This window comes from Neolamprologus brichardi, chromosome 12 (assembly GCF_056152115.1).
Source record: "Neolamprologus brichardi isolate AB-2024 chromosome 12, ASM5615211v1, whole genome shotgun sequence".
Lineage (NCBI taxonomy): Eukaryota > Metazoa > Chordata > Actinopteri > Cichliformes > Cichlidae > Neolamprologus > Neolamprologus brichardi.
The window spans coordinates 8,468,379-8,490,740 of NC_142115.1; the positions used below are offsets into that span (position 1 = coordinate 8,468,379).

The 22,362-nt window shown below is 39.1% G+C and overlaps 1 protein-coding gene across 1 annotated transcript; it reads left to right on the plus strand.

The window, feature by feature from the left end:
• Window positions 1-10,884: 10,884 nt before the first annotated feature.
• lman2lb (lectin, mannose-binding 2-like b) lies at window positions 10,885-21,658 on the plus strand. Its single transcript, XM_006797546.3, has 8 exons — window positions 10,885-11,145; window positions 12,347-12,465; window positions 12,751-12,868; window positions 14,625-14,707; window positions 15,938-16,099; window positions 16,254-16,368; window positions 16,563-16,682; window positions 17,347-21,658. The coding sequence occupies exons 1-8, from the start codon at window positions 10,941-10,943 to the stop codon at window positions 17,487-17,489; spliced, it is 1,065 nt and encodes a 354-aa protein (XP_006797609.1). The 5' UTR covers window positions 10,885-10,940; the 3' UTR covers window positions 17,490-21,658.
• The last annotated feature ends 704 nt before the right edge of the window (window positions 21,659-22,362 follow it).

The window sequence follows — 22,362 nt, forward strand, 5'->3', positions numbered from 1 at the left end:
AAAGGCTACACAAATTACTCCTGTATAAAAAAACAGTAGAATAAAAGTAGGATAACAGAAAAATACAGATTTTTTTGTGCTCTTGGCAGTATAGTTTATTAGTTACCTCCTCCAAGGATGTTGTGTTTTTATTGTCATTTGTTTTGTTGTCATCTTTTTGTATGTCTTTCTTCTTTTTGCTCAGTCTTCCTTCGGCTCGAGCCTCCAGGTGAACCGGATAACAATAAGTGGAAAAGAATGGATGGATATGATTATCAAAACAAAAGCACAATCTAAATATGATTATTTTTATATTGAGCACTAAAGTGTTGGGTGTTGCTAAGCAACATAAAAGAATGTGATATCTGTAAATAACAATGACAAATGCCATCACCCGCTCCAATTATCAGAAGTGTTTAAGTGATGGACACCATGGCTATCCATCAGCCCGTCTTTTCTCTCAGCTTGTTCAAGTTTAGAGCCCTACACTGACCACCAGTGCACTTTTCAGGATAATTTACAGAAGCTGGCAGACCACTGTTAATTTTCTGGAGTAGCTCCTGACTATGTGAGAAAGTCAATCTTTTTAAGAAGACGCAACCCCTGCATTTGCAAATTTGCTGTAAAACCAAACAACTTCCCGCTCTCTCTGTCTCACAGTGGCCAGCAAAGCTGAGTCAATTCCCTGAAAACACTCCATCATGCGTTCTTTAAGGCTTTCTCTCCAGCAATATTTATATATTAAAGTTTAACTGAATAGTTTTTAAAAAGGAATGTATTTGTCAATATGTGATAAATGAAAATATGATCCCTGAGATGGGCTTCTAAATGCCCTCATCGAGGCTGTGAATTAAAGTCAGTAGACGTGTCAGAGTAATCCATCGCAAAGAGAAAATAGCTAGGAAATGAGTGTTTCAATTAAGAAGATGTGTTTTCCTTTTTGTCAGCACAAACGTGGGGGTTGGGAGGTGAAGCTCCTATTAAAGTGTGTCTGACTATATTTCACCCTGCTGCTGACTGATGTGACAATATTGTCTCAGGCCTGTTCATTTGAATAGTGTGAATATTTATGTCCAGAGGTGTTTCTGTTCTTAATGCTTTCACTCTTTAAGCAGGCAGTTATTGTCTGCTGTAAGTGGTCATTTACTAACAGAGGAATGCCCCGCCAGAGGAAGCATTAAGGTCTCCTCATTATTTAATCATTCGCTGCTTTCCTTTGCAGGAAGCAGGAGGCTGGATGTGTCAGGTTAGCTGTGTGCAGGACAGCATGCTCACATCTATTAAAGACAAAGCAGCATGATTGATGCTGATAGCTCATAGCTGTGATGACACTGCAACACATAATATGCTTTTTGGTTCATAGAATCCAGCTGCAGTATGTTGTATGAAGTATGTCAGGTGCATACAGATAAATAAGATAAAATAACATAAGAAATTATTCAGTTGGGGATGGAAACAATTTGTTACAGTCACTGACATGATGAAGAAATCGGGGTAAACCAGTGATGGGTAACAGTTTGTTCAGTGAGCTCCTCTACACCACAGATTCAAAAGTACCCATTTTGGAGCCAATCAAAGAACCAGCTTTCCTAATATTTTTCTCCAGTCGATTGGTGTCACCAGTGCTAAAGCACATCACAGCAAAGTGTGCACTGTGCTTGCCACAATTAACTGATATAAAATCTCCATCATTTTACTGCACATGTTGAAGGATCTCACCTTCCTTAAGGGATAAATAGCACCCCTTTGTGTATGCAGCATCTGTGTGAGACTGTGTTGGTCAGTTTAGCTTGCCCAGGTTCTTGTACTCATCCACCACATCAGCATTCTGAAGCCATCCTGTCCCTTCCGAAGCTGAACACCATCTCTCTCATCTTATTCATATTCAAAAGCAGATGATTCAGTCTCCCTATACTCTCTTTTTAATTTCTTTTTCTTATTGCCTCTCAACCTGTCACAGCAGATGGTTGCTCCTCCCTGAGCCTGGTTTCTGTTACAAGGGAGTTTTTACTTTTCAAGAATATTATACCTTACAGTATATAACACTTTAAGATGATTGTTGTTGATCTGGCACTAGATGTATAAACCTGAACTGAGTTGAGTGAAATTAAATTCCTTCCAGACCACTCCAAAAAATGATCAACTAGTACTCTGTACTCCTCCTTCTGCCCATCACTTCAACTGCTGCAGAGTTATCACAGTATACCTGTAGGTGGTATGACCTGGGGTTGTACTGAAAGTCTGGATGTACAAGGTGAACAGGAACAAAGACAGCGCCATCTCCTGTGGAGCGTCTCCTGTGGAGCTGATGTACTGCACATCACCAAATTAGGCAGAGCTGCCTCGTCTCACATATTGCAGGCTGTCATGTAATCAGTAATCCACGACATGGCGGATGTGATTACTGATTTTTCCTGGCAGTTAGCTCTCTGCAGCATGTAGACCGTTGTGTCATCCACCCCAAAATTGGGTGTGTATTCAGACTGCAAGGGATCGAGGGATGATCTCATCTGTGATCTCTGGTGCCTTCATGACATGCAATGTGAGGGCAACTGGTCTGATAGTGTTGACTGCTCTGGTGCAGGAACCAGAAAGGATGTTTTCCATAACATTGATATTCTCCTGCTTCAAACTCAGGTTGTAAATGTGATTCAGATTTCAGATAAGATCACACTAAAATCCTGAATTATTTTCATGGATGTCTTGTCTGTTAAGTCCAGAAGGGTTTCCTGCTGCAGAGAACATAAAGCTGTTTCCAACCAGATTTTGTTGTGTTGTTTCACTAACACTTTTTATGTTGTGTCAGATAGAAAAGACAAGTCACCAATATGATCAAACTCAACCTCAGAAGTAACAGGTTTATAAAATACTAGAATTTCACTCATCAAAACTGAAGCACAGTCTGTTTGGACAAGCTGTCCTCAAGAGTCCCACTAACCTGCAATAAAAAAAACATATTTACAGTGAAAAATACTCACCATGGATAGTTCATCTTTCACAACAACTCCCAAAACAAGCCACTGGAGCCCAAAACTGTCCACTCGGCCTCACCGCTGCCAGTGTAAACCACTGAGCTGGGCCTGCCAACACATTTGTGCTGTTTTTGGTTTTTTGGAGCATTTAAATAGAGATCTATGACTGACTTGCTGTGTACCACAGACTTAGGCCTGATTAGTCAAATTCTAAGGTGTTATTAGTCTGTACGTTTTTCTTAAGTGCTTATTGTGTCAGTGTAGGGAACCTGTATAGTTTATGAATGCACTTCGCTAACCAAGCTTGTATGTGGAAGTTTGGTGACTGACCCAGATTTCTTAAACCAATAATGTAACTTCCTACTGATACTGTTTTGCTTGTTTGGTAACCTATCCTTCGTATTCTCATGGCAGAAAAGACGCTGGTGCATCTGCATTGTGTAATATATTGTTTCTTCCTTTACAAGCCTGGACAGCACATTTGAGCTACATTGCTAGTGTGTGACTGTGTAAAAGTCATGCCTTCAGTCCTCCTGGGAGACATTCGGTTCCAATTGTTTATAACAGGTGTGGACAGCTTTAATAAAGAGGAACACTGAAACTCACTGTGGCCAAGGGATATTAAAATATCACTGTGACCTTGCAAACAGGGATTAGAGTGCAAGTCTGCCACAGCAGGAGGCGATTGCATGCAGCATGCCGCGCGATCCTCTCCACTCAATAAGCTGGGGCAGAATTTATGGCCCCACAGACATCTCAGGGCTATAGGCTTTGTGTCAGTCTCTGCTTATGGGACACACAAATGGTGATGTGGGGGTGTCAGGAGAGATGCTAGGGGCAGATGTTTCCAGTTTCAAGGTTCAGCTGGAATCCTGCAGCTTTCGATATGGAAGTGAATAATACCTTCCCTGGGGACACAGAAAGGAAATACTAAGAGCCCCAAGTCACCGCTGGATCATAAACACCTTTATATTTGCAATCTTATTCCCACTCTATCTTTTTGTCTGTCTCTAAGGAGTAATAGCATCATCCTAAAGATGGCTGCATTACTGTAATTCCTCCGAGGGTCCCATACAACCCTGGCACTCAGCATCACCTGCCAATAGTTCACTTGGTGTATTAATTGAACCAAGCATCATTCTTTTGTGAGACACAACAGGCTGGGTGAGCGAGCCAGCAGGTTAAAGAGATGAGTTGCAGTAATTAATAAATTCTGTGCTTATGTTATATTTGCTAATTATAAAACTTACATATTTCAGATCAGATTTATTAGATAAATAGAGAATATTAGAGACTGTCAACCTAAATAAATACAATATACAATTTTTAAATGATGATTTTATTTATTAAAGGAGAAAAACTATACAAGCCTACCTGGCCTTGTGTAAGAACTGTTTGTGTGACTCTTGGCAGCAAGAACTGCAATCAGGTGTTTGCGATAACTGGCAATGAGTCTTTCCCTTCACAGTCAGGAAATTTGCCCCACAGTTTGCAGATCTATTCTAATTCAGGCACGTTGGAGGGTGTTTGAGTTTGGACAGCCTGTTTAGGGTCATGCTGAAGAATTTCATTGGAATTTAAGTCTGGACTTTGATTAGGCCACTCCAAAACCTGCTTTATTTCAGTCATTCAGAGGTAGACTTGCTGGTGTGTTTCAGATCATGGTCCTGCTGTATAATCCAAGTGTGCTTGAGTTTCAGGGCACAAACTGATGGCAGGATATTCTCCTTCAAAATTTTCAAGTAGACAGCAGAATTCAAGATTCCATCAGTTACAGAAAGCTGTCCAGGTCCTGAAGCAGCAAAGCAGCCCCAGAATATCACAGTGTTTTACAGCAGCTGCACTGTCTAGCACACTAGATGAAGCCTTTAATGAAGATAAATAAAGTGCTGTATGGATGTGCATAGTTGTGTAAATAGAGCTTAAAGTAATCTAAAGTACCTCAAGTAGCTATTAAATCTCATTCTTTAGAGCTTATTTGTTGTGGAGCTGTTACAGGTTTTAAAAGTAAAAAAGAGATGGATGAACTCATGGTAAAATTGTAATACTCTAACCTTATTAGATGAAGGGATCAGAACTTTGATATTTTTATGAGTTTAAAAAGGCTAATTTAATATAAACTCACCATTAGTTATGGCATCATCTTATACAGAGTCTCCGAAATAAATCTTGAGAAAAATGGGAATAGAATGAGTTTGAAAACATGAGCCTTTAAATTCCAACTTTACTGTCCTGTCAAAGGCTGTTATAGCTAGTAAAATAAAAAATAAATAAATAGATGAAGAGAAAAAGAAAATTTAGGTACAATAAATGTCACTGCTGGGGCAGCAGGTGTGTGGTGTTTGGAGAGGAAGGACCCAAGTTGCAGACAACACCAGTGATGCGAGTGAGCTTTATTGATGACGGGTGACAGTGACACAAAGCAGTGATAAAAAATTACAAAGTAAACTGACCTGAAACATAACACAAAGGGAGGACACGAGGCGAGGAGCAGAGAGACACAGAGAAACACAAAATAACACAGACGAACTGACGAGGAACACAGGCAGGACACACTATACACACAAGGCAACGAGGGAATGACACACCAGAGGGGGACACAGCTGGAACTAATGGGCATCACGAGACACAGACCTTCAAAGTAAAACTGGAAATTCACAGACTGTTTTCCAAACACAAACTCAGAGACACGAACAGAACACCGGGAGAGGACACAGGTAGGGATAACAGAAACACTAAACACAAAACACAAACCTTAAGAACTAATACAAAAACAGAAGAAACTAGAAAATAATAATAATAAACTCAAAACACTGGGTCAGCGACCCAGGACCATGACAATAAAGGGAAATAAATGTTGCTGATGTCAAAAAAACTGTCTTTAAAATACAAGCATTAAAGTTCAAAATCTAAACTTTGGACAATATTAAAGTTAAATGTTTGACCTAAAAGGTGAAACAATAGTTTAAAAAGACAAAATCATTTTTAATATATAATTTTGATTTTATTAATAACAAAATTGACTTGATGGGACTCTGTTAAATCGTCATTAGAACTATAAATGACAAAATCCTCACCACTGTTACTTCTTACTGGCATTAATGGACATTCATATACATCCCACTCAGGTTGCAGTTGCTATGTAGTGTTGGTCGATACACTAGAAAACCATCTGCTCCTTCATTTGTGTCCTTTGTGGATTCAGCATGAGGATGAAGTTTGTTACCAGATGATGGCGCTGTCTGCTACCAATTGACTCAGAACCTCCCACCAGAGATTATGGGGAACTATACCCCCCCCCCTCCCCGACACACGCACACACACACACACACACACTCAGGCTCACCCATGCAGCTAGATGTGGGTCATCATTTATCTTGGGTATTAAGAGAGCAGACACTAAGTGTGTGTGTGTTTGTTTATTTTAGTAAACATTGTGGGTTTTTTAAATTTTGATTTGTACCATTCATTTAGGTCTGAGACTACGGTCATGGATTCACACAGGCATGTCGTGTGAACAGTATTTCATGAATTTCCAGTTAGTTGTGAGAAGCCTGTCTTCCTTGATTCTGCAGAGATTTTGTCATGTTTTCCAGCCTGGAGGCTTCTCTCTCTTTCACTTCTGTCATTGTCAGGTCTATCAGCTTCCTTCAGAATTGAGTCGACTGAGTGACTAAACATTTTAACAGTTTTTGATTAGAAAGTAACCCCCCTCCTCTCCTCCCATTTGTATTATATACTTATATAGGTTATTTAGATATTCTATTCTAATCTATTCTATTCTATTCTATTTTTTATATTTAAGGAGAAGCATATCAAATTTTATTTAAACTTACTGATAGTGTTATAGAATTTGTTCATTATAATTCTGACAGGAAGCAGAAAGAGAGGGCATATTTCTCTGATGCTTCTCTTCATTGGGTCCCACTGAAATCCAGAATCTTCTATGAGCTGATAGAGGACAAAAATGAGAGCGAGAAGAGGACAGATAGAGGACAGTTAGTGAAATGTAGAGGTTTAGTGAGGAACTGAAGCCATGAAAAGGATGAAAAATGGAAAGACGGCTGGCCCAGATGACATACCTGTGGAGGTGTGGAAATGTCTTAGAGCAAGGCCAGTGGACTTTTTAACCAGATTGTTTAATGCAATCCTGTATGTGAGGAAAACCAAATGATAACCAATGATTTATAGACCTCTCTGCATTGAATCATACCTGTTATTAATCTCTGTCTCTCTTCCACAGCATGTCTTTATCCTGTTTTCCTTCTCTCACCCCAACCGGTCGCAGCAGATGGCCCCGCCCCTCCCTGAGCCTGGTTCTGCCGGAGGTTTCTTCCTGTTAAAAGGGAGTTTTTCCTTCCCACTGTCGCCAAAGTGCTTGCTCATAGGGTGTCATATGATTGTTGGGTTTTTCTCTGTATGTATTATGTAGGGTCTACCTTACAATAGAAAGTGCCTTGAGGGGACTGTTGTTAGAATTTGGCGCTATAAAATTTAATTTAATTGAATTTAATTAAGTGTGCCTATGCCAAGAGGCACACTTATTACTATTCGTCGGATTTATTATTCTTATTATTATTATTCCTCAGTTTCCGCCTGAAATTTTGCAGCGAAACTCGCCCCACAGTTTTGAGACAACGTTCACATATGTTATATCATTTTGTGCGGCTGGATCTGGAATGGTGTGCTAATTTTCCCGCGCTTATCTGCCGCACAGTTTTGACACAAGGGTTACATATGTTACATCATTTTGTGCGGCTGGATCTGGACTAGTATGCTATGACTTTTGGTGTTTATGACTTTTATAGTTTTTTAAATATTTAGATTTTAGTGCAAATTTTGGCCCATTTCTAGGCCCATGAGAAAGATTCAACTTTTGGCCCCATAGAAACAGACTTCATTTGTGGTGTGTTGGCTCCATCTTTTGGTCCCACTGAAACAAATTTCAAACTTCATTTGTGGTGTGTTGGCTCTCTCTAGTGGTATGTCGGGGTGGTACGGCTTGTCTACCCGTATTTGGATTACCGTAATGACGACAATGTCACGGCGCGCACAGCGTCGCTGCTTTCAGGAACCATTGGAATTTTTAAGGTTGCGCGAACCATTGAATAGTTATGGTAACCTCAAGGGTGTATGCTTGGTGGAACACTCCATATCCCACAATTCATAGCACGCAGAGGCGTGCTATGAATGAATACCAAGTGAAACAATGGCGGCCACCACTTCGTTTAATATATTGCTTTTATTACTGTTTCTAGGTCACAAAATAAACTTTTAAGATATTTTCAGGCGAGAATGTAGGTGTGTAAACGTCAAATATCTGCTCGTTTTGTCAAAACATCCCATATTAGCAACTTATGATGTTGCTGCTAGCGCGGCTAAGTAGCTAGCGCGGCTAGCGTCTCTTCGCTAAAAAGCACCCGGGCTTGGCTTACAGTGAGGCGGCTGACACTCGTTTCACGACCCGATCCTCGCCAAGAGACCGTTTCTCAGCTGGACTTATTTTTCGTTTATATGGGCCGATAATTCATTTATTCATTTTAGTAACGGTATAAACAGTGAAAGGTGGTTGTCCAGATGCTGGTCGATGTGGGAAAAATAACTGAGTTGTTTGGTGGTAGCTAACGTGGAGCTCCAACAAAGGGCAGCTAGCCCTGACAGAAAGGACATGCGGGGAAAGAGACAGACGAGGCGGCCGCCGATCGACCGGTGGTGGCTGACGCGGAGCTCAATCGTGGATAAGGGAAACCGAAGGCAGGAGCGCGAGTGCCACTGCAGGAGAGGTGGACCCACCTTAGCGGCATCTGTAATCACGCCTCTCAGGCGTAAAGTCTGTGCTGTCTCTGGTGTTTTTTGTGGTGTGTGTCGGGCTGTGAGATGAAAAGCTACAGCCAGCTGTGTGGGTACACCAACCATGTGTGAAAAGTGGTCAATAAAGTAATGCTACAAAGCGTGTTCATGCAAACATTGTCGGGTCTGCCGTGTTACAATGGGACTTCTGCTCATGAACCTCTGTGCACAGCGTCTGCAAATCGGGGCTGTACGAAGTCACCTCATCTTTACACAAAACTGTAAGCTGTCATCTGTGAGGCGGAGCGGTGTTTGTTTTTACCATAGTTCATGGTGGAGAATGGCTGCTCTGCTGAGTTTTGCTCTCTGTAGCCATATGAATGGCAAACGACACTGATTTGCAGCGGCATAGGCACACTTAAAATTTCTTCTGAAATTTTCGCTTTCTAGTTGAAATTGCTCTTTCTCATGAGTTCTAGGTATAGTAAAATATCCTAGATTCAAAAGTCAGGCCATCTGTCAGGCAGCTGAAGACAGCTGAAATTAGGACAGGAAAATAATCCCAAACAGAGAAACAGCCATTCTACACCATGGCTGAAAAAGAAAAACGTCAAGGTGCTATGATGGCCCAGCCAAATCCAGACCTCTACCTAGTTGAAATAATGTGGCACATAAACAAATGTCCTCAAGCCTTAATGAACTGAAACAACCCTGTAAAGAGTAGTAGTCTAGAAAAAGAAAATATTTTAGACATAATGTGGTACCTATTTAACATCAAGTCATGCTTTCTAATGTTGAAAAACTGTTAAATACAATAGCAGCCCTCTATCCACCACAGCGCCTTTATAGTATAAGCTGCAACATTATCAGGTACACTGTTTGAAGATTTTTGCTAGGACTGACCAGGAGGGAGAAGATTAGAAATCAGCTTATCAGAAGGACATCTGAAGTTAAGTGGTTTGGAGACAAAGTTAGAGAAACAAGTGTGAGATGGTTTGTGCATGTGCAGAAATATATTGAAGAAAAGATGTTGAACATGGAGCTACATAGGTGAGTTTTGACCCTTTTTGAGGGTGCTCAAGTGACCCCAAATTTTATCAGAGCATCCTTAAAAATAACTTAATAGTATCAATAACAGCACATTTTTGTATTATTTTCTAGGATTATCTTCAAATGTAATATTTATTCTTATAAAGTGTCTGCTTATTTTTATTTGTTCTCTAAATAGCATTGGCTAATGAAGCTTAAATCATCAGAGATTATTAGCTAGTTTTAGCCATCTGGTCCAGTAGTCTGCTGGGATATCGGGAGTTGCCAGCCAAGGAGACGATGTGTGTTATTATTATCGAATTGGGCTTCAGTGTTTGTTTACTGTACAGCTCTAGATTCAGGTGACAGCAAGTGAAAATGATCTTACCTGTCTATGTGCAGCAGCACACTGTATTCAGTTACAGTTCAGGATATTGCTGTAAACTGACATGGATCACTTTATGTATTTTATTTACTGTAATAATGTGTTTTCCTCACATTCATTGGTGATGATTTCACATAACTAAGCAGTACGCTGTACTGTTGTTGACTGTGGATCACCCACTTATTCCTATACTAATTTTTATATGATTATGTTTTTGTTATTTTCTAGTTTCTAGTTGAGTTACGAGGATGCATTCAAAATAAATATATAAAAAATATTTTAAAAAAAAAATAAAACAATGCTATTACAGTTTGCTCTGTGTACAGGTCTATGGAGTGGCAGCGTGATTTTTTTTAGTTTCTGTATTGAATAATACTATTTTAAGCACTTGATGATTTGGTGGACTGCCTCTGTGTGGTTAAGAGACTAAAATAATGTTTCTCACCTCATCTTGCCATAAATGAAGGAAGACCACAGAGGAGGGCATGCAGATGGTTGGTGTGACAGGAGAGACTGTAAGGGAATAGGATGAGACAGACGAGGATGATCAAAGAAGAAAAAGATCTCACAACCCATTCTTTTCGGATAGATGCTGGTATAAAATCGCGAGAACTAGTCTATTGGGGAGAATTTGATGATTTTTAGACGCTACTACTATCCAGAAGATGGCAGTAATGCCAACCCCACGGATGAGTGTCTCCACTAAACCCCAGAAGGGAAGAAGAACATTTTTTCTTATGGGTTTGCTTGAAATCACGTGACATGTGTGTAGTCGGGCTGTAAAGATGGTTTCCTCCGTTGCCAAATCAAATCTGGCTCGACTGAGAAGTTTCTGTTTTTTAAATTCAGTGTTTCACTTTAGGAACCTCCGTGAGTTAACATGGCTACTTATTACTATTTGTTACTTGACGAGCCAGTCGCAGGCAGACGACGGGGACTTTATGGAGGAGTTTCTGAAGCGGGAATATTCTCTTGTGAAGCCGTACCGCGGTGAGTTTAATGTTAAACTAGAATTACGTTACCGCCAATGTTAGCTAACATTGGCAACTAACATAAACGTTGACAGTAGACAGGATACAGTTTGTCAGCGTAAAGTAGGCTTTGGCTTAAATTCATTTTTTTCTTGGATAGAATTGTGTGGCGGAAGATAATAATTAACTAAGAAGAACTTTGTGCCTCTCTGTCGTTACACATCCTGGGTAGCGTTACAGCAAGCGGGATAATAACTGTTGTTAACACACCACTAACTATTGGCTAGTCCATAATGCTAATGAAGACTAGCCTACCTACTGCTAGCTTTAATCAGCAGAGCAAACCTGTCTGATTACGGTGAGGAACTCTAGCAAAAAACAACAATAAAATTCAGGAAATTAAGCCCGTAACGCTGTCCATTATGAAAGAGCAGTTTTTCATTGTCTCAACAAAGAGCAGTTTGAGTAACCTTCATGGCCACTTTTTATATTAGCGTATATTAGTTAATTCAAAGTAATTAGAAACAAAAACTGATAACTGTAAAATGGGAGCGGGCTTATAAAGATCATCAGAACTACATCAGAACAAAGAACAATTTAAAAAAAACAACAAAAAAAACCCCCAAACATTTTTCGTTAATTAAAACTAAATCTAAAAAGTCATAACAATAATAAGGGAGTTTTTTTTAACTTACTGAAGCAGTTTTGTGTGTACTGAAGTTGTAAATAAGTGTATTTAATGAAACTGTGAGTAAGCTGCCTTAGTAGGGTTGTTGGGCCACTATTGCACTTCATTAAAGTCTTTTGCAATACACTCCTGCCACTTTGCACAGGCATTTTATCGTGTGATATAATACAGTGTGTTTTTTTATCTGTCTTGTTATTTATATTTCTTGCACAACAGTCAGGTGAAGAACCCACAATATCGTTATATAAGTACAATGAAAATAAAGGGCTATTGTATTCTAATACCTATTTTGAACTTTTCAAGTCATACTCTAATAAAGACCCTTGATTTAAAGTAATAAAAATAAACAGTACAGTACAGGAGCCACTGAAAAGGAAACATGTGTATTCAATAAAAAGTATACATAAACTGAATGTTGCAACAAAAGATGAAACGCAACGTAAATGGTAAAAGCTGATGTCTAAGAAAAACAATAGTAAACTTTGGTGTGGCTTGCTGTGAATGCAGAAGTGTTACTAATGTTGTTTTGCAGGCTTGGGTTTCTCTAGCTCCTCACAGTGGGATCTGATGGGCACTGCCATGGTGACGCCTGACCATGTGAGGCTAACCCCAGACCTGCAGAGCAGGCAGGGAGCTGTATGGAGCCGAATTGTAAGTCAAATGGGACAGCCTGCATTATCAGGCTTGCAATATGCAATGCATTGTTACCCAGCAAACCACAATTTCCCTCACTTCCTGCTTTAAACTAAAAACCCTACTTTATATGGCTTTGGTTTAACAATGAATGTTATGCAGCATTTTATAAATAAAATATAAATGATACAAATCAGTCTGTTTCAAAAGGATGATATGTTACTCATATCTGATGACAAGTGCATGCTACACATTGCTGAGTGTAAGAATAACCTGCTTTTCTTCATTGCTGTTGCTTTTCAGCCTTTGCTTCTGCAAGATTGGGAGCTGAGAGTACAATTTAAAGTCCATGGCCAAGGGAAGAAGAACCTGAATGGTGATGGACTGGCCATCTGGTTAACCAGAGATCGCATGAAAAATGGTAGGTTAATGCTAAACGTGTTTCAGCATCGTATTTGCAATTTTATAATTGAATAGCCCTCAAAGTGAACAGTTTCTCCTAATGAGCTTGTCATTTTTTTTCTCAGTCCCATGATAAGATATCATTTTATTAGCACATCCTGTGCACAGTGACTTAAGATACCAGGGAAAGCAAACAGAATAAACAGTCTCAATTTTCAGCTGCAGGAAACACTGCTTACAAAACTTTACTTGTTCATTCATTGTTTCAAAAACACATTTTAGTTACTTTTCTTTTGTTTGTTTTGTTTTGTTTTATTGTTTGTTTTTAATCCAATTCGGTAAGTTACCTGTAGTATTACACTGCTCAAAAAAATAAAGAAACAATTTTAGATTTAGACCGTTAAGCCAGTTAAACTAATGGGATAGTGATCCGGTTGGTTAGGTAGCAGAGGGGTTATTTGTTAGGTTAAAAGTTTTGGTGTTAATGAAATCAACAGCGGGCAAATGCAGTGGTTAGCACTGTTGCCTGACAGCCAGAAGGTCCTGGGTTCAATCCCATCATCTAACCGAGTCCTTTTTGTGCGAGTTTGCATGGGTTCTTTCTAGGTACTCCAACTTTGTCCCACAGTCGACATGCAGTTAGTGGGGTTAGGTTAACTGGTGATTCTAAATTGTCCATAGGTGTGAATGTGAGTGTGAATCGTTGTCTGTCTCTCTGTGTTAGCCCTGCATCAGATTGGCAACGTTTCCAGGGTGTACCGTGCCTCTCATTCTCTCAGCACTGAGACAAAACAGGAATGGTTTTACAGGTGGAGACCAAAAACTTGTGTTTTGTGCCAAAACATCCTTGGACCTATTGTCAGACTGGTGCAGTGGATCCTTGGTTCCTCCTCAGTGATGCCCTGGTCCAGATCTAGGATGAGATCCTATCCCCCGAACACAATCTCTTGTCTCATTAGGAGCATCCCCTGATGTTGTCACACATGTGTACAAGCATGTTGGGGCCAGAAAAACTACTAAAGTACCATTTTGAGTTGCTGCAATGAAATCTCAACAGAATGCGCTATCCTGCTGCATCATTTTTTTAACTTTGATTTTCAAGGTATTTTTTTAATCAAGCCCTCTGTAAGTTGATGCTTTTCATTTCTATCACATTACCCAGTCCATGTCAGTGTAGCTATCCAACTTTTTTCCTCATTGAGAACTGATGTGTTTTCTAAGTGTTCCTTTAATTTAATTTAATTTTTTTAAGCAGTGTGTTGTGCGCCTGGCTAAAGAGAATTATTCAGTCATTATCATCTATTTTTTTTTATGCTTTTAAGTTTGTTACATTTTTGTTGCTACTGTATTTAAATAAAGACAACCTATGTTGCGCTGGTCTTAGTTTTTAAAGGAAATTTCCAAATGGAGTTATTCTTCCGCAGTTTGTGGTACAAATGTTTCTGTCTACATGTAAAGACAGCTGTCATCATCGAGTGACTCTTTATCACAGTGTGTGTCGACTAGTTTCCACACCCCCAATGATATGATAGTGAGCTTTAGAGCATTTGGGTGGGATTAGGATAGTACAATCTTTTCACGTGAAAATGTTTTTTGTTTTTTTTTTAAATTCCTGCATGTACTAGTTTGTCTGATTACATTTTTTCCTCCAAAGTGCTGAAAACACAAAGAAACTCTGTTGGAGAAAACTTAAGACTGAAATTTAGTCCCAAATTAAATTATATTAATTGCCATGTTTCAGCTTTATTATCTCTGTGGTATTCCTCTGTTTGCAGGCCCTGTATTTGGCAACATGAACCATTTCTCTGGACTTGGAATATTTGTGGACACTTACCCCAATGATGATAAGACCCATGATGTAAGTGACAGTCTGTAGCATATATTTTTTTTAAAAGCCTGAGTTTAAATCAAGACTTTGTTGTCGTGTGGAAACCCACACAACATACACACAATGTCTCTTTTTGATGACTGAATTTCAGCCAATCTGACATGCAAACATGTACTGTTGCTAATAATGTAAACTTATACTGACTGACAACGAACCTGGCCAGAAAAAAGACAAGCAGCAGTCCTGGTGAAGTTTGAATTATTAACATTAATCATCAGGATGCGCATACCCTGGTAGTGCTAATGTTTTAAGGTGAAGCAGCAGTAGAACTGCTGTTTTCAGGCTGACTCGGCTGGATTACTCTAATGCACTTTGTATTGGGGTCAGCGCATCATATATTAGTCATCCACAGAGGGTGCAAAATGCCGCAGATCGTCTTTTAACTGGCACTCGAAAGTTTGAGCACATTTTCCCAGTTTTAGCTTCACTTCACTGGCTGCCCATTTCTTTTAGGATTCATTTTAAAATTCTTTTATTTTCTTTTAAAGCTCTCCATGGCCTAGCCCCATCTTATCTCTCTGAGCTGCTACAGCCTTATACACCTACCCGCTCTCTCAGGTCAGCTGATCAGCTGCTCCTGAATGTACCCAGGACTAAACTTAGAGGAGATCGTGCTTTTGCTGTAGCAGCTCCAAAACTGTGGAACGAGCTTCCTTTAGAGATTAGACAGGCCAGTTCTTTATCTGTTTTTAAGTCACTCTTGAAAACCCACCTCTTTACCCTGGTTTGACACCACATGAGATGTTGGTTTTTGTTTTTACTTCAGTTGTTTTTAGGTGATTCAATGCTGTTTTATCTTGTTTTTGTTTTAATATAGGGCTGATTTAATTTATGTATTATGTGTTTTATTTATTTATTTTTGCTGTTTTCTGTTATTCTATTGTTTTAACTTGTTTTCTGTATAGCACTTTGTTCCTGTGCTGGGTATTTTAAAGTGCTTTATAAATAAAATTGGATTGGATTGGTCTATTTCAACTTACAACAGTGAACAGCTCAGATTTTAGAGTTAATTTTCACTGGCTAACCAGTGTCCAGTGTTTTTGTTCTTTTTTTTTTCTCCCCTTACTAAGAAAAGCTTTATGCAATATAACATCAATGTGTTCAGTAGTGCTGTTTCATGTCTCTGTGAAATGAACTACCCGTGGAATAGTGTTTGTGGTTCCTGCTGATGAAGTTGTGACTCCTCTGTCTTCTTCACAGAGGACCTTCCCTTACATATCTGTGATGCTGGGGAATGGCACCCTGTCGTATGACCATGATCGTGACGGTCGGTCCACAGAGCTTGGAGGATGCACAGCTATGGCACGCAACTCGGTCTACGACAACTTTTTCCTCGTTAGATACTCCAAAAATCGACTGACGGTATGGCTCATTATCTGCAGGACCTGTTTCAGGGTGTCACTTGTCCTTAAAGGTGACATTCTTGTGTAATGAAATTAAAACTGAGTAGTACAATGAGGCATGAAAAGTAGAATGTTGATTGGTTTATTCCAACCATTTGTTCCTCTGCCCTTAGCTCATGGTGGATGTAGATGGTAAGCAGGAATGGAGAGAATGTGCTGACATTACAGGAGTGCGCCTACCTACAGGCTACTTCTTAGGTGCCTCCTCTGCCACGGGAGACCTGTCAGGTATGAAATCTCAGAATAATGCTTTGACCACAGGATATATTACAAAGTGAAGCTATAAAAAAGATCTATAAAAAGATTGGATCATAAACATGGCATCCAAACTAGATGAATTAAACATCAACTTCCTAACAGCTCAGGTTTTAAAATGAAGTCAGCTGTTGCTTAAGATGTTAATTACGGGTGTGTTCTTCTAGATAACCATGACATCATCTCCATGAAGCTGTATGAGCTTACAGTCGAGAGGACTCCACAGGAAGCGGAAGAAGGGGAAGTAGTCACCATCCCCAGAGTTGACAACATGGAGCAGTTTCAAGGTAAATGCAGCACAATCATCATCAACCTGAAGTCATCCTTCTCAGCGCTGCACCGTATCGGCACCATTATTCAGGGCGGGGTTGCAGCTAGTGTGAAGTCTTGAGGGCCCAGTATTACCGGGCCCTACACCACCAATAGCATCATTGCACTCCCACTGGTTTTCATGCTCACCATAACTGCAGAGGTGGCCACTGCAGTATTCTCCTGAACTGCTTAAGCAGAGAAACAGAAGGCGAAGAAATCAAAATCAAGTTTTATTCTTTCCCCACAAAGTCTTGTCTTTTTAGATTATTGCCACGTCTCCCTCTGTGTAATCTGTGAAGCTCTGAGCTTAAAAAAAAAAAGCATGATTGTACACTTGTATTTAACTGAACAGTTTTGTACTCAGCATTTTTTGCATGCTGAGCACAAAGTTGATGTAACAGAGCAGATGAGTATAGTATAGTCTGCCACTATACTATACTGCTTCCCGCATGATGATAAAAGGCTCAAGTAAATGGATGAGGCTGATACTGGCAGACATGAATCCAGTATGTGGGCACATCTCATACATGTAGTATATCTAATTGATATTATTTGTTCACGTTTACAGCTGGGAGAACAGAGGGCTGAAACTTCAGCCATTTTTTTTCTTTTCTAATATTTTTTGCTTTTACGTTGCAGTGGAAGTGGAGGAGGAAGGGATGAGTGGAGTCCAGCTGTTCTTCACCCTTCTCTTCACAGTCATGGGCCTGGTCGTGCTGGGAGTGGTAGGGCTAATAGTTTATGGGCGCTGGAAGGAAAACAAACGCAAACGCTTTTACTGAGGAAAGATCAGCCAGTCCGCAGAATGTGTTTTTAATGAACAAACATGCAAAGACTCAATGACACAAATCGAACAAACTGAACTTTAGTGGGTTTGAAGCATAGAGCCATGAGAACAAATGAATACATGAGCTGTGGTTTAAAATATTTAAGATTTCTGGAAGATGGATGAGATAAAGCTCTGCTTGCTGTAGTGAAGCAAAATCATTTTAAAAATATGTTCATCTAAACTTGAAGTACGGTGGGACTTTTTATCTGCACTAACTGAGGCACTGTTTCTACCAGCAGGAAGTAAGAAAAACAACAGAATGAGTTACTAAATCAGATGCTGAGTTTGCTGACATTATGTTACACAGTTTTGGAGTTTGGGGTATCTCTGCGGACCTGAGCCAGCGCAGAGTGGGTAGATGTCACGGTAGCCAAGTTGGGCGTTTCTTTCATTGTCATTTAAATTTTTTGTTGGCAATTCACTAACTTTACTAATAATCCTGTGTTTATTTTGACCCTTATTATTGACCCTTAACATTTTCCTTATGACTTTTCAATATATCTGTGACTTACCTGCAACTTTCACATATCAAATCAGATGGGACTTGGGCCTGTTTGTTAGCTTGCCCACTATAGAAATGCTGTTTTGTATGTAGCTAGCAGAGTGGCATAGATATGTGCACATATTCTGCCACTGGTATGTCCCGGATGATTAATCAGACTTTTAAATTCTGAATGACAATGTTAAATTAACATTTTAAAAAGTTAGCTTAAAATGATTCGTCATAGATCAAGCACATCTCTACAGAGGACCTGTTGGCAAGTGGTTGCTGCTGTTGCTGGGTGAAATCATCACAAAGAAGTTGCACCAAAAACCACCTTTTCATCGCTGTGGTTGGAGTATGCTAACATTATCATTACTCTCTGACCTGTAGTGAAACTTTGGGAAGACAAAAATGCAACACAAATCAGAGTAAAAGTTGTGCCGTTTGAAATGTGGTGGTTGCAAGAGCAAGGCACAATTTTTACTTTGAACGCAAATGTTTTTAGTTTGTGTTGACCCTTCAGGTTCACTTCTGCTTGACATGTACTTTGTGTTTGTAGGCAATTTGTCATCCAGGCACAAGCTGCTGGTAACCATGCCAACCTGCTAGCAAACAGTCTTTTAATGTAGCAGCATTATACCAACTTCACACTAGCAACCTTGAGCAATCACTTGCCAACCAGTCATGGAACACACACTTTTTGGTGGAGACTGGTGGTTACTCATCCCTCAGTCGATTTCACAGTGACTGCCAACAACTGCTCACAAGCAGTCGGAAAATACACAATTAAGTGCCATATGGCCACTTAAAGGTGTTTTGTCTTTTTGTGTGACTACCACAAAGGCCATTGTGAGTTTACTGATCCCTGGGCCAGCAGGGACTACTTGTTGTGAGATAAACTCTTTTTATGCTTAAAAACATCCCCTAATCAGGGCCTCATTCCCAATTGGTGATGTTTTAAGTAGTCATAAATTATCAGTTACGTCACTAATGTACCATACTGCAACAGCTAGCTTAAATGTATGCCTGAATTACAGTAGTTAGAGCTACGTAGCATTATTCAGATGCACTTGTTTTGTGTGGCGATTCCCAAAAGAGACAGCTGAATTTATATTTCCAACAGGGTTCACAGTAGACTATCAAAATATTCATTTGAAACATATTATAGAAGTAGGTTAGGATGCACTAAGCCTTGTCTCATATAAACATTCAGTGAGGTCTGATTGTTTTTAATATTTGAAAAACTTCTCTCTCCATAGACCTTCATGCATTATAAGACCTGACTAAGACCTGAACAATATGGTGGCTGCACTGAGAGCAACAACTTATGTGGCATGTCCATCAATGAATGTGTGGGAGAGTAGTTCATCTTTGACTGTTGTTCTTTGTTCTCTTCAGCCAACAATACACGACAATTACAACTGACGGTAACGATTTAATTCCAGAGTAGATTTAATGAACAAACAGGTGCAGAACTTTCTTGCCTGGTTGATTCTACAGTTCATGCTAATGCACCCACTGTAAATGCCTCACGCACATGGCTCTGTGATGTGCAGAGAGCACCACTCTAATTTGACTTGTAGCTGCTGTGAAGACCAGTGAGCCTGTGAATCTTTTTATACTTTTTGCTGCACTAAAGAAGAAAAAAACTGGACTGTCGTTTTATTTGAGATAACTTTATACAGCAATCCAGCATTCATTCAACAAGTGAAAATATTTATATAAATATTGCTGATACGTGAGCTCAATGCTATGTGTAAAAGAATAGAGTGGCGTTACCAGTGCTGAATAAAGTGCCTCACTAGGACCGTTACAGACAAACTCTCATTTTGATCCTCTCTGCAAGTTTGAGCTCAACATTTATTTTCTGTTTGACATCACTTCCATGGCTTGATCTACACTCTGACGTTACAAACGGGTCTCAGAAATGATAAGCTGATTTAAGAGTTTATCTGAGAACAGGTTGTCAGTGTCACTCTTTGTGGAGCACTGATGTTTTTAGTTCTTTCACCAACCAGTAACTTAGTAGCAATTGATGTTTTGCTCTGTACACACTGTTACATTAACAGCCATATGCTGCATCATGTAGTCATGTTAGTTTGATTAAACTGATGACTCAAACCAAGAGGAAGAAAAAACAAAAAATGATGTCAAGCTTTATTGTGTCTATGAAGAAACCTCGAGTGCTCAGTAAAACCGCAAATATCATGAAACTCTCCAGCATGGATTTAGAGCTCACACCTCACTGGTTAAAGAAGCACTGATGTGCCATTCATTCAATAACCATGCACTGACAACAACTATTAGAGACAACTCGGTGAGCAAAGTGATGCAATCATTTCAAAATTTCTATAGATTTCGCAGTATTATCATTATTGTGGTAAATGTGAATAGTCAGTATATAAAGACAACCAGTCAATGTATCAATATTGGGGGTACAGCAAAACACAAAATTTTAAGTGTGATATTAATAAAGTGCACAGTCAGTATCACATGATATCATCAATAATTGTGAGCCTGACAGATTTTAACAAGCTGATAATACTCAGGAGTAGCACAAATGTGTAAATGAAATAACTACACAAAACCAAGATTAGGGAAATCTCATTGTGTTTTGTTCCTTGGAAAAAAAATAAAAATATATATATATATATATTTTCTATCAGATTTTGATATCAATATTGATATTGGTAATAAAAGTCCTAAAAATTCTTCGTCTCTGACGACTTCTATGCACTTGTAATTTTACTTTTTTGTGCTTATAGAAAAATGTCATTCATACTGACATTGCTAATAAAAACTATAATAAATATCACAAGAATTTGAATGGTTAAAATCTGTTAGAAGTCTATCAGGAAAATCAGTAGATATATCAATATTTGTGGTCACGACAGCATCAGTGAATGGATGATAATTGGGATATTTAAAAACGAGATCTTAATATTGTATTAGCAATGCGCCTATAATATTTGTTAAAAAAAATTGTAATTCATGTCTTTGTTTGCTGTTGTGCGGTTTTGGGTTCTCACCACTTCCATGTACTTGTAATTTGAGTTTAATAGCTTCACTTTTAATAGCTAATAGTTTAATAGCTTACCAAAAAAACAGCACACACTAGATAAAGCTATAGAATAATTTTGCTACCAGCATTGATGCAGGTTTTTTTTCAATGTTTTTTTTTTTTTAATTTGATTAGATTTTTTTTACACAGCAATAATAGTACAAATAAAAATCTGATATAATGACAGCCTTAATTCATTTCATCCATTCAATAACAGACTAATCATTCAGGAAGATATTTGCCCAAAAAGCACTTCAGTGTTTAGTTCATTGGAGCTTTGTGGACAGTTTCATAGATTTTTGAAGCAATATCAATCAGTACTTCACTCTAATTAAAATCAGTTTCCAGCCCTTTAAAAAAAAGCTACAGGTTTGTTTCTTTTTTCAATGTAGGTGTTTCATTTTTGTCATTCAGTGTGTGCTGTCACTGGGGAAATCAGCCATTTAGGGTTTTTTTTAAATAATAGTGTTCAGCTTATTATCAAATTAAAGAAAAAGAAAGCTCAACCCTTGTCTGAAAAATGTGTGTAAATCTTGTTTGTGTGTGAATATTTTTCTTCAATAAAAGTTTATGTTTATTTTTTTTCGTTGTGGTGCTGTTTTTAGTTTTCTCTGCAAACGTTTTTCATGTACAGTGCCTTGTGTATTCAAGAAATTGAACTACAGGGTGGGCCATACACTGTAATAAAATGGGAATGGTTGGTGATATTAAATTCCTGTTTGTGGCACATTAGTATATGTGAGGGGGCAAACTCCTCAAGATGGGTGGTGACCATGGTGGCCATTTAGAAGTCGGCCATCTTGGATACAACTTTTGTTTTTTCAATAGGAAGAGGGCCATGTGACACATCAAACTTATTGGTAATGTCACAAGAAAAACAATGGTGTGCTTGGTTTCAACGTAACTTTATTCTTTCATGAGTTATTTACAAGTTTCTGACCACTTATAAAATGTGTTCAATGTGCTGCCCATTGTGTTGGATTGTCAATGCAGCCCTCTTCTCCCACTCTTCACACACTGATAGCAGGAGAAATGCCAGCACAGGCATCCAGTATCCATAGTTTCAGGTGCTGCATATCTCGTATCTTCACACCATAGACAATTGCCTTCAGATGACTCCAAAGATAAAAGTCTAAGGGGGTCAGATTGGGAGAATTTGGGGGGCCATTCAACTGGCGATGTGTGATTAATTGGTTTATAATCACTTAAACTAGTGACCTACAAGGAAGTGTAGGATGAGGCTCGAGGTGTTCAGTTAAATGCAGTCTGCATCTTCACAGT

Excerpts from the sequence above, each read along its gene's own strand:
- lman2lb (XM_006797546.3), top strand. The coding sequence starts at position 10,941 with ATGGTTTCCTCCGTTGCCAAATCAAATCTGGCTCGACTGAGAAGTTTC. Across the intron at positions 11,146-12,346 it reads TCTTGTGAAGCCGTACCGCG|GCTTGGGTTTCTCTAGCTCC; the intron begins GTGAGTTTAATG and ends GTTGTTTTGCAG. Across the intron at positions 12,869-14,624 it reads CAGAGATCGCATGAAAAATG|GCCCTGTATTTGGCAACATG; the intron begins GTAGGTTAATGC and ends CTCTGTTTGCAG.